Source organism: Rhea americana, unplaced genomic scaffold (assembly GCF_003343005.1).
Source record: "Rhea americana isolate MKP2758 unplaced genomic scaffold, rheAme1 scaffold_39, whole genome shotgun sequence".
Lineage (NCBI taxonomy): Eukaryota > Metazoa > Chordata > Aves > Rheiformes > Rheidae > Rhea > Rhea americana.
This window is the reverse complement of record NW_028186523.1, coordinates 2844660-2861375: the sequence shown is the minus strand read 5'-3', so window position 1 is coordinate 2861375 and position 16716 is coordinate 2844660. Positions and strand designations below refer to the sequence as shown.

The following is a 16716-nucleotide window of genomic DNA, read 5'->3' as shown; positions in this document are numbered from 1 at the left end:
AGATGGGAGAGGATATCTTTTCACTGCGAGATGTTTGGTTTTATTGAGCATTTACACACAGAATGGATATCCTAAGTTTAAGGTGAGAACAAACAAGGCTATTTGCACTAAATGCTATAGTGCTCAGCACCATATAAATGCTGAAAATGGCTTGCAATATGTCATTATATATATATGCGTATGTATATATATATTATGTGTTACCTTGGATACAAGGCTTGCTCTGTAGGCAGCTAACTGCTTCAGATATTCCTTCTTGGCAGCTTCAGTTTTCTTTTTGTATACCTAAAAACAAAGAGTGTCACATTGGTAAATTAATCTGGTTTTGTTTTTATATATCACCGGTGTGTCTCATGCATCTTCATAAAGCCCTTCTAAGTAAACAGCTTTTCTTCCTCATATTGCTTAAAGAGTGAAATAATAAACATCAAATATTTTAAAGAAAATATTGTTTCAACTGAGAAACACCCTTTAACTACTCAGCAGTACCGAAAAAAACAATATCCCTCCTAGCATCTCAGGTTTAATTGTTCAAAGTGAAATGTTGGGTGTACTTGCAAATGGGACATTTAGGATATGGGGGAAGGCAGACGGGGGCCTCTTCACTGACCTCCACTTGTGAGACAAGTTACAACCCTCTGGGAAAGGTAAAAATATTTATAGAAAGACAAATCAGCCAAGAGGTTTTCTCTCTTCCCCAGATAAATTGTTGGGGGCAGTCAGAGAAGCTTCATGGAGCTGTTAAGAATAATAAATGTTAGTCATTATTGCAGTCTTGATCCCATATCATTCTAATTAACTTCTCAGGAGCATGGATCTATTTCTGTTCATTTCTCTCAACTCACCAAATTATTTTAAATGTGGCATGTGCACAATCTCATAATAGATTAAAGAACTTCAAGAGTCACTTCAATTTTGCCCAAATTTCAAGATCAAAGATTATCTGCAAGGTTAGGGAGGACCTCATGGTGCTGTAGTAACATGAGGTTAGAAAAGCATAGGTAGATATTAGGATTGAAAGTTCCCAAGAAGAGAACCTATTTCTGACCTGTGCAGCTGAGCTAATAACATACTGTTAGCGATGTTAGGGACAGATTCTGGAACAACATAGTATTTCTCTTTGTAAATATTACCATGAATTTCTCACTACTTCATGTCTTTTTTTAAAGATTAGATTTTAGAATCATACAAGCATCTTGGCTTCATGTAACTAAGCAGAATTGATCCCTAGCCTTGCTTGGTGCAGAAAAAAAGTTTAGAAATATTCAGATAGAAGGCCAAAAAGGGAAATTAATAAAGCAAAAGAAATTTTACTTTTTTACTGCTGTTAAATTTTACAATTTTTTTTTAGTCACATGCCTGGGGCAGAGATTGTTTCATGTTTTCATGGACATTTGTGATTCTCAATACTATGAAAAATGGAACTGCAACTTTCAGTCTCTGCTGCCCATTTCTTCAGGCAAAATGTGCACYCTTGGCACCTGGCGAACACCTCCACAATATGAGTAATAGCGWTCTACCTTCCCCCCTGCCACTCAGTACAGCCTAGTTATTTGGGCTATAGGTCAAAAGGCAAAAGGTGGGCAAAGCAATTTATGACAAATTGGGGGTGTTCTCATGAATTCTACAGGTGAAAAACACAAAACATACATACATCTCCTCTCCAGAAGGATAAACCTTTAAACTGATCTCTTTTGATCATCCTAATCTCCCCCCAAAACAGAGTAATTTCATGATGGAGAGGATCTAGAAGGACAGACTGCACACACAGAGGACAATATGATCCCCAACTACAAAGTGAGGCAGAGTTAGGCAGGAAGGATCTAGTACAACATCATTTTTATAAAGAACGTGCTTGTGAAACATTTTTGTTTCACTGAGGCTTTGCTTTCAGAGACAGAACAATCCTCAGATATGGGCTGGCAAAACTCAGAGGTTGCCTAAAAGGATTAAAGATTTTGCTTCCCAGGGAAGCAAAAGATCATAGTGGAAGCAGGGAAGTGTTAGGCTTCCAAAATTGTAAATATAAAGATAGAGAGGAATAAAGATTAGTTTTAGCTGTGCAGCTGCATATGTGCACCCTTGTAATTTCTCCGGATTAAGATAAATATATAGTGTTGGCTGACCTCCTATTCTTTCTCCCTCCCCAAAAAAGTAGTAATTTTCTTTTTAAACTGTAATCATCCATGATTATTAGGGAAATGTACTGTTTATTTAGAAAATGAATCGAAAATTAGTCAGCAATCTGTTCCTGGCTGCTAAAATGAATTTAGCTTGACCTACAGAACAAAGACTAATTTATATTGCTTTGTATATTGCAATCCYTCTGCATTATTCTGATAGCTGRTTTAAGAAACACAGTGGAACAAAGAATTTTACACAGAAGAACACAGAATTTTACACAGAATAATGATCTTTAAAAGATCATGTATCTACTGCTTCCAGATTTTACTTTGCATTACACAAATATAAAAAATATACAGTCATACTGTGCTTTTACAGTCACAGTGCATTGAAAGAGTCCTCTGGGAYCTGACTTTTCCCTCAAATAGTCATATTGCACAAGGTTAACTCAATAATACGAAGCTAACAACAGTGCTGTAAATCCCCACTAAAACATTGCTACTTCACATGAATGTCACCGTATAGCTTGTTTCTAATTATTTCCCATCTATGTTTCTGCCACGTTCAGCATATCCATCATTGTTTTGCCCTCTTTTCTTCGGTCTTCTCATTAGCCAATAATAGTTCAAACAACACTGCTTTTCACAGTGGTATTTACCTTAACCAGGTAAATTGGAGGTCACTCTGATCAAAATTTCCTAGCTGGAKAGTGAGAGGTTTTGGTCACCCCAGCTGCTTTGGTGTTTGGCTGGCATCCCAGCCAGCTAGCCTGTCTAGAGCACATTGAGCTCTCCCTGCTTCCTCCCTCCTAGGGTATCCATGTGGCATCTGAGGACAACAGTTGGGGTTCTCCCTGTGCATATCTTGATGCCATCAAAGTGGGCTGATGATCCTCACRTTATCTTTGAAAAACTGCTTGGAATTGGCTTGGATTTGGCTTACACTAAAAATTAAGGTAGCCTCAGAATATTTAGGGAACGATGAGGTCCAGCTGTCAGTAYTTTTCTCTCAACGTGAATGAATGCAGCTCTGGCAGCAGGTACCAGTTCCCTGCCTTCAAGCGAGCTGGGAYTTGTGCCAGAGGCTTAAGAAAACAGAGCAAGTGAGGAGTGTCCTCAGCAGTTGTAGCAGCACCTGCAACAGGTATGAGCAAATCAGCTGCTCCTCCCATCCTATTTTTTGCAGCTGCAAGAGCTTTTTAGCCCTTGAGCTTAAATAGTTTTGTGTTGTAGTAAGTTTAACAGAGTTGCAACCTTGCAGCTGTTTTGGGGAGGCAAAAGGCTTGTGTCACCATTCAAGCGTGCCCCAGATAACTTCCTTGCTTACATTCCTTGCTTAAGACCATGCTGAAATCCATATTCTCCAATTTACATTTACTTTTAACATTTTTCCTRTATCAAGAAGCAGCTTTCTAATCTGTTGCTTATCTATGGTGTATATTGGTGATACCTGTTTTTACTTTTAGCTCCTCAGAAATGTCATATAGGTCCTTTTCCCCTCCTCCCTCAAGTAAGCAACAATTATTAAGTAACTTGACAGGAGCACATACTTATGGAATTAAGTCATTTCTAACTTGCTTTAATTCAATTAACATGATAATTGAATGTCAACTGATTGTCATTCAGGCAGTAAAGGCCCATTTTGATTCACCAGCAGATTTGTTTCCTTACACAGTATTTTATTTTTTGTATTATCCTAGTTATGGAATTGAATGTTACCAGAAAGACAATATTTTTGTGTTTGAGATGAGAGGTCAGCTTGGTTTATTCTTACTATCTTCAGCGTATTACAGAAGCCTCCACAATACCACAGTTACATTTATTTGTCTAAGAAATGGAAGCTGCTGGCATTATTTTCCTATTGTGCTTCATGAATGCAAATTTACACACCATAATTCAAGGGTTCTTAGTTTACTATTTAATTACTTTTCCAAAATACACCCAATAAGATAGCTTCAAGTTCACTTATGCTGTTTAAGCAAAACATCCATCAACACCGAAGAAGGTATTTTCTGTAATAACTAAGTATAAAACTCTTCCTTGTGTGTTAGTGCAAAAGGTAGCATTTGAATGAGGCCACTGGAAAAACCAGTGATYCTGGTACCAGCATCCAGGCCATTGAGATGGCACTCTGTAGTTCAGATTCGCCTGGTGGACCACARGCTGAGACCACAACTCTGGTGGCAGCCTACGCCCAGGACTGAACTCTTAATAGTGATACACATCCTTAAGCTGACTGCCCCAAAGTTTCATTTGRAGATAGATGGGTTGTGGGTTATATGGTTAGCCACAAGTACTGCACAAATACTTGATTTACCAAATCAAAACCACAACAGAATATCTGCTCTGCTGTGTTGTGATGCCAACTTCTGCTCATATTCTGCTGTATGTATTTTAACAGCTGTTTCATACTTGTCTTTCTAGATCATATGTTCCTTGAGGCAAGCTTTGTGTCTCCTGTGCTGTCCRTGTGTTGGATCACTGATCATGACAAAATATATCAGGAATGCCTTGAGACAAATTTTTGTTTTGGTTGGTCCTCTTTTCCCGACAAACTTCTTGTCAGCTTGCTTGTGGAGGTTTATCAGTACACCACAACATACCAAGCTGCAGGACCCATGAGCCTTGAACCTTTGTTCCTTTAGGGGAACAGGTTTCCCCTGTTCATCACTGCAAGAGTCAAACTGGGCATTCAAACAGATGTCCTGCATTATTTAACAGCAAATATGTCCTTAGTTTTGAACATCAAGTACTGATGGAAGAAGGCCCCGCTGATACAGTCCCCACTGATACCTGGAACCAGTGAGCTAAATTGACTGATACTCTTAGGAGAAAAAGAGGCTGTCAGAACGTGTACCTCACGGTAGCCTGAAAGGGCCGGTGTCTCCTCGCTGACAAAACATGTTGTGAAGGACCATGGTGTTTCCCTGATGCTGCCTAAATGGCCAGCACAAGGATGACAAAGAAGTGGATGTCTCCTTAGAGCTGACACTTGCAAGCAAGGTATGTTTGTCATTTTAAAATGATATAAAGGCATCCACATTTGTTTTAACGGAAATGTTCCACAAACCTAAAAAAAAGCAGTATATCCAAAAAAAGCTACATGACTAGTTTTGACTATTGGACTCTGCAGTGCTATTATCCATGGAGGTGTCTTTTTCACATGCTAAATTCACCAGAATATCATCTGATAAAATATGGTAGGCTGCAATTTAGAATTAAATTCTGTATTCAGACTGTCATCCCTGGCTCTACCTACCCAGCCTAATGGAGAAAGCTTGTATTTTTTTCCAAGTGGGAGACGTATCTCTAGTTTTAATCTTTTGATTTTGCAGCAAAGGCTTCTAGAACTACACACATTCTTCTAAAATATGGAGAAAGATATTCCTACAGCAGTCAGAAAAAAAAAAATCCCCAGAATTGCTTAATGGATACTGAAAYATGTTACCATTTGATTTTTAATCTAGGTACACACAGCAACAGAAAGAGGCCCAGGGCTAGCTATATGGCTCAGCAGTCTCTTAGACTACAGAGCATGAAAATGACACTGATGACATATTAGAGGCTTAGGGGAAAGAATTCAGTCTTTTTGGCACGCTGGGTAGAGATCACAGGCCAAACTCAACTCCAGCACAAACAGCGAAACTCTACTGAGTTCCCTGAATATTGCAGCGAGTTATACCAGGACTGAATTTGACCTTACAAACTTGATGCTTGCAACTTGCAGGAGTGGGATTGCTGATTTCATCGGAAGCATGTTGGATGAAAGCTGGGTTCAAAACAAACAACAGGAAGCATATGATTTATGTGGTGATTATTTGCACTAGGTTGCATTCTTCTTTTTTAAAAAAATGGATGTAAGCCTGAATGGAGCACAATAATTGGGCCTAGCTCCAGTTGTGTACACAGATGATTTAGAGCCCTGTTCCCATCAAGCCCTAACGTATGGATAAAGGGTGGGGAAGAAGAATGAGCAGAAAATTAAGGTTATTATTTATGATTTGTACTGCTGCAATACTTGGAATCCAGGGTCCTTTTGGCCCAGTTTTTTCCAAACATAACAAGGAGGAAAAGTGCGGTGGAAGTCAACGTTCGTAACTCCTTAGACAGGTGCTCTACTTATCTAGCCATGGTGTCTGTTGCACAGATGCTAGAAATTCACCCCGGGGYGGAGGGGGCTGATGTTTGCCACCACTTCAGCGCTCAGGGCAGGCTGCAGAAAGACTAAGCTGCCAGGTGGGCTGGGCAGGAGGCCAGCAGGCTTGTGAGCGTACTACTGATAGGGCTTTATTACCCCAGACAGAGCATACGCAGCAGCTCCTACTGCGACCTACTTTAGGGAGTKTTTTTTTTTCTTTTTTGTCTTTTGACAGCAGAGGGGGAGGTTTCACRCACAGTGCAAGTGCTCTTTACCCTAGCTGGGTGTGGGAGACCAGCACCCCAGCTGCCAGAAACGCCGGGGCAAACATCTGTTGCAAATCTGGGGGYCTGCTGTTGCTCTCTCACAAAATCAGTGGCAAAAATGAGAACGTTAAGGGGTTCAAGATCCAGCCCTGCAGAAAACCATACAACAATACGCTGATATCTATATATGTGCACACACACTCACATATAGATATACACATATTTATGTTTGTGGCTGTGTGTATGTGTGCCTATTCTTGACCCACTTGTGTTCCAGTTCACTAAGCCCAGCTGCCCTCAGAGGAAGGGAGAAGGAGCAGACACTAGCATGAGGAGCAGTTGCTTTAAACTCCTCCCACGTTCATCTACAACTTCAAAGGGCGCAAACAATTTTAGTGTAGAAATCTGTCAAGAAAAACAGTGGGCCTCCCAAAGATGCATAAGGTGCAACACTGGTAAAAGCTACTCTGCTGGTGTAGGTAGCTGGGAGTGAAGGTGTGAGGTTGTTTTCTTCTGTGCCTATTCCTGAATCCATTTTGTTTCTAGTTCACTTTGGCAGTATGCACACACAGATGTGCCTTTGCTTCCTATTTTCATTTGCAAAAATAAAGTAAAGCTAAATTTAAGCCCTGTATGGTTGTTTATCTACTCAGTGGAAAGTACATTCTCATCCTCTTACAAGCATTTTAAAGTTATTCCTTGGAGATTACTTTATTAGCACGGTGATAATAAAAAAATAAAGGTACTTGAAGTATAGCTTTTATAGGAGGTATAAGAGATGAAAAAACAAACATCTGCATGAGTATGTAAGTATAAGTAATAGTGAATAAATGGCAAAGTCATGTTTTCAAAATGCTACTGGCTACCTTCACCTGAAGRTCTGTAACACCCAAATCGTAGTGCTGTTGGCCGTTCTGGGGAGCTGGGTCATGGGGAACCTGATGGCGGAGGGCGCCCAACACCTCCAGGCACGGGTTGAGCTCCCCGGCCAAGCCAAGCGATAGGGGAGCACTGCGGCCGTGAGCTCCCGGAGGAATGAGGCATCGCCTGGCACTGCTCCCCTGCAACGTGGTGCCACGTGAGGTTACGTGTCCCCACACACCAGGCTGAGCCACTGCCTCCTGAAACACGGATCTTGGATCCATTTCAGTGTGACCTGTGGTGTTATACCAGAAGTGAGCTGTATCTCAGCATCAGCATCTTAGGCATAAAGTGATCTACCAKACTCATTGCTGCACTGGCAAATGTGCTGCTGCAGCAAAAACATCACCGTGATCATGAGAGAAATTACCAAACATGCTTAGATATGTTTCATGCCCAAATCAGTCTAGGTTTTTTTTAGTGACCAAAATAGAAACCCTTGAAAGCTTGTGGGTTATAATGAAAATGCTAACAGCATCACAAATGTTGACACTAATACATGGGGACTTCAATTTACTTAAGTACTGGCAACATACAATCCAAGTTCCATCAGATGCTGAAGAATAAACTGCAGCTTTTATCTAGTGGGTCTTTGAGCACCAATGAGGAGTAAATGATTTGATTTTGTGAGCTCAGAGGATTTGTCAGCTGCCTCGTAAGTATAATTCTGGCTCTTCATATTCCTGCTGCTTCTAATTTAGCAGGACAGGCTCATAATTGAAGCAAATTAACTATTTACACTTGCCACTTCTACCAGGGGAAGAGGACACATCAGCAGGAAAGAATGAGTGGGAAATTAAATTCTTCCCACTTGTGTCAGATCTGCCCTTATATAAACACATTAACAGTAATTTCATGAGGCGTCAAACATTGGAATAAATACTGAGGGATAAAATAATGAGGTGTTGCTATTGAGCTGAACTGTTGCAGCTAATATTACTGCGTCTGAATTATGCAGCCTGAAAGAAGGCATATGTTACAGCGCTCCAACAGTCGCTGAGCCTGCTTCWTCTGATCGCTAGGTTTCGGGTCCCTAGGTGAATCCACCTTTCCTCCTGCTCCAAGGCCAGTACAATATTTAAGCAAATACACGGAAACACACACACAGACACACACATACGCACATGCATACAGACACTAAGCTGTTCATAGAAGGCCAAATTCATCCCTCTAAGAATTCCAGTTAAATCACTGAAGTTACACCAGAGATTAATTTTGTTGAATGTCGAACAGACATTCAATTCCATTTTTAGAATAATAGCACATTTATTAAGGTCTTTGGCTGAAGTTTTAAAGTTACACTAATGTAAACAAGAACATTTTGTTTGTAAGTTGCCACAGCTATTAAAGCTTTACTATGTCTCCAATTAGAAACTTAAGGTTCATTTACTACGTGCACATCTGGTACTGATTTAACATGACTTTCCTTTTTCATCTAAGGACAGAAAATGACCTAAGTAGCCTTTTTACCMAGTTTGAACCAGCATTCTGTCTGAAAGCCAGAGACTCGACCATTTAGCATGCTGAACCCTCTTCCCTGGGGGCCGTTTTTCTCCCCTTTGCAGTAAAAATGTGCGCAAGGGGCGATGATGTACATAAATATGTTCTAAAAATGAGATGTACAGAAGTATAAGGAGATATAAAGCAAAAACCGCGTCTGTGATACTAAGAGAAGAATTAGAAAAGCCACTGAAAACTTCCCTTTGTTATGGCTACAACACTGAGAAAATATACCCCGATGTATTACCGCTATAGCTGCTTTCTATTGACAGGTTTATTAATCAAAAGAGTTTCAGAAAACATTTACAGTGAAAAATGATGAAAAATGCAATCCCTTCTTCTGATCACATGCAATTATTGTACCTAATTTGGAATTTCAGAAGAAGCTATGACAACATAGTGCAATACTTCCAGCGTCCCTTTAATTCCTAGACCCCTCTGTGTATTCAGGTTAGTACAAGCAAAACACAGACACGCACCAGCGTTATTTGCAAATGGCCTTTGCATGCTCAGAGATTAATGGGATCAGTTATAATATATGACACACAAATGAAAATATCTTCGTATGGTAAAATAAGAGCGGTAGTAGGCTGGTATCTGTTTTAATCTAATAAACTGCAATATTCTCTGTAGTAACATAATCAGAATGTGCTACATTTTAAGCATAACCACCCCCTAATTTCAGTAAGACACCTGACATCATCTAGTTCATGATATCRCTTTTGTTTTTGTCTTGCAAAGCCTTTCAAAGAACATTTTCCTAGTCTCTTCACACTTAGAAGAACATATGCGGTTCCTGCCACAAGCTACAGTCTAATATGTCAGGTTACCAAATTTCTGCAAAGGCTTGGGCATACCTACACTGCCCTTAGGTTGCTTCTGTACTGAGTTTCAATACCTTTATGTATGCTGTGCTCAATCTACAGGAAAAAAACAAGAATAATTCTATGGATTTCAGAAGCTGGCTCAGGTCTTAGGAACAGCAATTTCATTTTGGCAGAAAAATATGAAGTTATTCTTCTTTCTCAATAGCTGCATTATGTTCTACTTTCTGTTTCATTTATATTTACTATTTAAATAGTAAAAGGAGTTCCAATTCAGGAAACGTAATTTGGAAACATAATTCTATTTAAATTCCAGAATAAGCATTAGCTTCTAAAACATAAAAGCCAGAAGCTTTATGATAATTGAATTTTTTTCAGTAAGCATAATTCAACAATAACGTATTCTTCTAATGATATTATTGTTTCTTTATTTAACTATTTCTGAATTTCCGAAGCTTCTTCAATGCCAAATTCCAAATGCTACACTAATCATTTGTATTTTTAGAGTCCAATTTTCCTGCCAGAGACCTAGGTTTCATAACTGTTACTAATACTCTGGATCTGAAAAATTAGGCCTTTAAAATACAGACTATCTAGTCAGTTAAGATGTCTTGTAATCATTACTTTGTACTATTAGATCCTTAATGGAATAAAGAATGAGTTTAAATTTATTCTAGAAAATAGGATTGCCAATTTTTTGAAACAGGGACTTTCTTTTATTCTCTTTGTACAGTGCTAGATTAGAAAGGGCCTGGTCCTGGAGTTTTAACAATGTGCTTAATAGATGATAATGAACAGGCAAAGTGAGTCAAAGAGCAGCAAAGATATGCTAACCCAAACTCTTGGAATAATTGGTTTAAAAATCTGGTTGCAGGCCTCTTTTTTATGGATATATTACATAGATTCCATAGGACCTCATTCTGCTGTGTTCCAACTCAATTTAAGCACAACAGAGATAAGGAAAATAAATTTTGTTCTGCTATTCCAGTGTAGGACTTACTCAATTATTGCTGTCAGCCATGAATAGGAAATCCAAATTAMAGCTAGAAATTTTAAGTTTTGATGCACTTGTCTTAAACGGAATTCTACGAAAAGACTGGTGATTGTATTTTGGTACTACACATAAAATGACAAATACAGCAGAAACAGACACTCTACAGCCTCCACTCTACAGTGGAGCAAAYGTTATGGAAGGAAAAACAGTGACCACCTCAACGGCCACAGGTTAACGGTCATTAGGAGACATGGTGGAGAAAAAACAAGCGCAAGTTCCAGCTAAAAAATCTAAGTATTTGGAGCATTCCTGAGGTGCACTAGTACCTCAGGTACCGCTGGAGGGCAGCTCTTCCTTGTGGGGCTCCGCACCCACCCTGCCGCCAGCTTGTAAGCGCTTGGAGCAGAGGGGAACCAAAACCGCTTCTTTGKAACGTGGCCAAAAGCACAGGCAATACCTTTTCCAAGTCATAAGTCAACACCCATCACCATGACCCCCCAAAGTAATGTTGGACTGTGACAAACTGCTGTTTGGAACGATCTACACCGTTCTGTACCATCATGGGCTTAACCTTGATCTTTGTTGGACATATTAAGCAAGGCAGAAGAAAGGAACAACAAAATAAAATAACTTTAACGTGCCCAGTGACTTCTCCTTACATTCAGAAAGTTATCTTTCCTCCAGCTGAACTCTGCAAATGCTGCATCTCCTTCAACAGCAGATACTAGATAGGACAAGCTTTTCTTTAGTTAGTCACTAAGTGCCAAATCCTGAGTCTCATTTACAGTTACCTTTAACGGGGAACTAGATTTAGCTACATTATCCAATCATTAATGAAGAAAACCTTTTCTTTAAAGCCCAAATGATTTAACTTACAAAAAGAATTCAAAATAATGTTCTCATTTTTATTATTATTAGTCTTATTAACTGCATAATTTATTGTGTAATAATACTATGCTCAGTTTAAATGAATGAGATGCAATTTTGTGTCAGTATTATTCCTCTATTCATGCTGACATCAACACCCACCCAGACCTCCTTCGGCAGCCAATGTAACTCTCTCTCAGCATATCCTTTTTGTCCCTACCTGGCTGTTGCTTAATGAAAGCGCCCATTTCTTTACCTGTCTGATTTTACTCTATCAGCAGTTATGCAAAACCAATAACAACCGAAAAGCAATGGTATACTACTGCGAGGATCAATGGCATTTGCCAGCCTTTACCACATAAACTCGCTAATGCAGAGAGCTGCTCTTAGAGTTGTCCACTTTTCTATAGGGTCCAACTGAGGAGTTCTGCAAAGGTGCAGACCCAGCTTTGCCGGTCTCACTGCAGAACCAAGGTCCTTCCCTCCCTCCTTCTGCCTTCCTGTCTGCTCAGCTTGCCAACCTTACAGGGAAAGGAAAGGAAATCTTCACAGATTTGGGAAACCCCTATACTCCTTATTCGATATATAGCCTTCTGTGACTACTGCAATGAAAAAAACAATTAGTAACTGAAGGATGCAAAACATAACATTAGTAATTACATTTGGGCTTCACCAGTCGTTTTTTTTTGTTGGTGGCAGGATTATATTTCATTAAAAAATAAACTCTCACACCTTTGTATGTTTTAAAATATATGGCTGATTTTATATTTTAATTAGAAACTACAAGGTGTTCAGGTGGACCTGTGATTCCTGATACTTTGTTCATTGCAGGTAGTGGGGTTTTAGACATATTTTTATCAACATACCAAGGTATATGTTTGTTACAGGTAATTACATTTTCATTACATTACATAATAACATTTTACAAGTGTTACAGATTAAGTAACACTTTTTTATATRTATTTCTGAAGTGCACATGTAAAAGAACAAGGGTTTAATAGGAATAATATTAAAATCAGTCTGGCTTTATGAAACTTTAGTGAAAAAGTGAAAAAGATCACAACAGGTCAGGAAGGAGCAAGAAGAATCACTACAGAAATAAGGATGTAGGGAAAACTATTATTTTAACTTGTATACCAAAGGAGGCTTTTAACATTGCTTTGTGTTCTATCTGATTGTCTCTTACAATCATTCTGAGTATTTCTGCAAGGCAGTGATGAAAAAAACCCTGTTCTCATATTTGACAAATGAAATCCATAAAATATTTTTTTTAAAAAAAGATAAAGACTCTAACATTTCTTGGACTGACATGTATTTTTTTTATAAATAGAAATAATACCTTCAATATACAGAAGTGAAAAAGTATTTATCTTGGAATAGTCATATAAAAAAAGAATCCCAAAATGTCTTAGGCCTGAGCCTTAACATTCTTATTTTCCACTTTACCCTGTAGCTCCTGTCACTTCTCAGCAGTGAGGTGAGATGCTGTATATCCCACTCATCTATCATAAAGTAAAATATTTAGTGATACCATTGAAAAACAGAGAATGCAGTGCTAAACAATCAGSAAGTGTGTTATGGAAAGAAAACACTGCTGCAAACTTTAGTGACTAGCCATGAATGGACACTTGGACTAAGCTAAAAAGAAAAGTACAACAAACGCACAAAGAGTTACAAAAGACTGTAGCTTCTATTGGCAAAAATCAAGATGGAAGTAACTATGGGATCTGACTGCTACAGCCTGCGTAGACTCTGTGCAACGGGCTGATCTGCCCGAGTCCACCACGGGTCCCCTTTGGTTGGCACATCTGGACTCCTTCCACAAAGCCAGGCGTGTTGGGAGACAGTGGGAGCCCAGCTCTTGCTCCACCACCCCGACGGCACTGAAACATCTACCTCGCACTGACACAGATAGGGCAACGCTGTAATTAAATCTTATGCCTGTTGACTTCAATATAAAATAATCCTAAATATAATCTTGAAGTTTGTCTTACACCCCAAAACTAAACTACTCAAAAGAAGTGAAGTGACACTCTCCTTATCTTATTCTCCTAAAATCATATTGTGCACATAATCGTTTCATCCCTATAAACAAAAGAAGCTGCCTACAGTGCTTAGATGACACAGATAACACAGATAACGCTTTCCTGAAACAGTCTCCAAGCTACAGCACATTCTGTACCTGTTTTTGTTCTTCTCCTAAGCCGTCCCACATTGAAGCTACAATTTTAGAGACTTCGCCAAAAGTAGCATTTGGGTTTTGGCCCTTGATGGCTGCTTGAGTGTCTCGAAAGAATAATGCATAGGCAGACACAGGCTTCTGTGGCTCATTTGGGTCCTTCTTCTTCTTCTTTTTGGGAGTTTTGGGTTTCTTCCCCATATCTGAAGCAGGTCTCTTCTCTCCACCATTGACCTGTAACATAAAATGAGAAAAGTACTATAAAAAAGCCAATTTAACTCAGCTAGCTTCTGTAAAGCACAGACATTTTGGATTTTGAAAGTAAAATGTCCTTTTATTTGTTATCTTTGAAAATATAAATGTTGACATCAACTGACAAAATGCATTATAAATATTCTAGATTATGTAACTGTTTCTCTTGAAGTGCTTTACATTTTGCTTTCATATAATTGTTACCTCATTTATAGTTCACCTGGTCATCTTTTCGCCTCTTATCAGTTTTACTGCTAATGGCTATTACATGCSTATCGATAATGAGTAAATCCAGGGCACGTTTCTTTATACACTGACCACCAATTCAGCCAAATGAAACATCTGAAGATAGCAACAACTCTGTAATTTCCACCTACCTCTTATCCTCACCCTTTTCCTTTAGAGGCCTACCCTGGACTAGGGATCAGATCACTTTCTGCTGCAACTGGTGTGCATCCTTCCACGGAATTTGAAAGGAATTTGACTGTGAATAAAGTGACTCCTTATTAAAATCTTTAGAAACAAAGTTTTACCAGTATGGATCAATTAGTCTGGACTCCTATAGCAGATATAGCAGATCATTTTTGATCCATCTAGATTTTTTTCTCTGWTCCTCTACAAGAAAATTCCTAGTAGTTTGAAAAAAGGAGTGAAAGAGGAATAGTGTATGGAAAGAAGTGTACATGCATGTTTGTGTACCAAAAAAATTGCATGTGAGGACATGCACATTTGTGAAGTGCAATTATGCTTAGCTATTAAATAGCTCAGAAACCCTAACCACCACCACAGCACCYTACTTTCTCAGATGACTTACAAGCCTATATATAAAGGGACATTGTTCTAATTATTCAACAGCTTGGCACTCCATGGTAATGTATCTTCTGTTGACATGATCATTCAATTCACTATACCTCAAGCAATGATGTGTCATCTAACCAGAAGGTTAAGAGGCTTTTTTCTCCTGACGGCATGGCCAGTGTACTGCACATCATAAGCCGTTTGAAGTATGAGAAGATCAAGGGTGTAAAAGTCACAATCAAACAGGTATGACTTTCATTACATGCTTGTATTTTTTTTTAATAATGCTTATCAAATGACACATCAGAGCAAGATGCTCTTCAAATCAGCAGAACCAGGTGACAAAAATGGCCGCATATTCTCAGCTTGAGAGAAAATTTTTTTTTTTTTTTTTCTTATGTGAGTCACTATGTGATGCTCAATAGGGCCCAGGTGACTACAGGGAACAACCTGGATCTCTATGTCTTTTTAAGCATGAGAACAATATGATTACCACAACTTGAAAATGRAGTTGCTTGTTTCACAAGCGTTAGGTTATACTAGTTATATTTTTAATATAAAGTTAATAGCCTTGGAACTTGCTGGTAGTATTTCAGAAAATATGGAAAAACCGCAGCACTGTGCACCCATCATTAAGTTACCTCTGTCAAGCTTCTAGTCTTTTGCTATTATTTCAGTCTACAAGATAGACAAAACTACCAGCTAAATGAAATTCAAAGGAGCGTTGTGTGCACGTACGTACTCTGTGCTCCCTGGGTAACTTGGCAACATCARTCCAAGCTCTCCAGATAGCTCTAAGCAAAATCCATGAGCAAGGAGCCTTGGCAATAATTGAGGTCATAGTTAAAGTTTTTCCTTCATTATTTGCCAAGTTTTCCCAGTTTTCAAAGTATTTTGCACTAATGAGATTCACAAGATTTCTGTATATTAGGATGCCACATCATCTAAAATACCCTTAAACTAGGTGATGGGCTATGGAAACTTGTACAAGCGTCTTCTGGTAAATSATTCTGAGAACAGCTCTAAGACCAAATTCTCCAACCTGACTGAACAAGAGACTTCAAAAACCCACTGTTAAAAAGAAAGTACTCACAGAAGGAATTCTATTTGTCTTATACAAAAATAACTAAGTAAAAGGAATACTAGAATTCCAGTACTAATATCCTTGCAAATGGCTGAGATGATGGCCTACCTTATGCTCCTATCAGTCTACCAGCATCATAGACTCCACTTCTAACCACCAAAGCAGAGACAGATGGGAAATAAAATAAAAAACGTATATTCTGCTAGGCATAGACTTGTGCCTCAAAATCCCTAGAGGTGTAGTTAGCTCATCGTAATCCACCTCCTGTCATGGCTTATTGCTTAATTATGGTGATGTATTTAACTTATTTATCACAAGAAAGCAATAATCTTTCACTTTAAAAAAGTGTACATTAACCATGTTGCACACATAATACATCACAAGAATATCTAGTGTAGGGTTTAAAACTATCAAGTAAGGCRCATTGTGGATATCTAAATGTCCCCGGAGAAGTTGGAAAATGTCTATAAGCATATTTAAAATAAACTGCAATAGTACCAAAGCCTTTAATGGAGGTAGGAGAGCTGTTTTATGCACACTATCTTGCAGTAATCGCTGTAGTTTAAAATAGATTTTAATCAAGCACCATCTGCATAATAGCATGAACAGATAACAGAATTCTACTTATAACTCTTATCATATAAAGTAAATATTGCAAAACCTCTACCACATAAAGAGAATATGCTGCAGCAGTTCTCTGGTAATCATGTTTCTGTTAGTTAATTCTTGGTACTTGCAGTCTTCTCACTATCTTCCCTCTGAACTACATT

The 16716-nt window shown here is 38.7% G+C and overlaps 1 protein-coding gene across 2 annotated transcripts in view; it reads right to left on the bottom strand.

Moving 5' to 3' along the window:
- The window catches only part of TOX (thymocyte selection associated high mobility group box), a 218967-nt gene that overhangs the window by 24939 nt on the left and 177312 nt on the right, over positions 1-16716 (bottom strand). For both annotated transcript variants that reach the window (XM_085313560.1, XM_085313561.1), the window contains 2 exons: positions 13816-14046; positions 205-285 (listed from right to left, as the gene is read on the bottom strand). In XM_085313560.1, coding sequence (XP_085169686.1) covers positions 205-285; positions 13816-14046 — 312 coding nt within the window. The remainder of the gene's footprint in view (positions 1-204; positions 286-13815; positions 14047-16716) is intronic.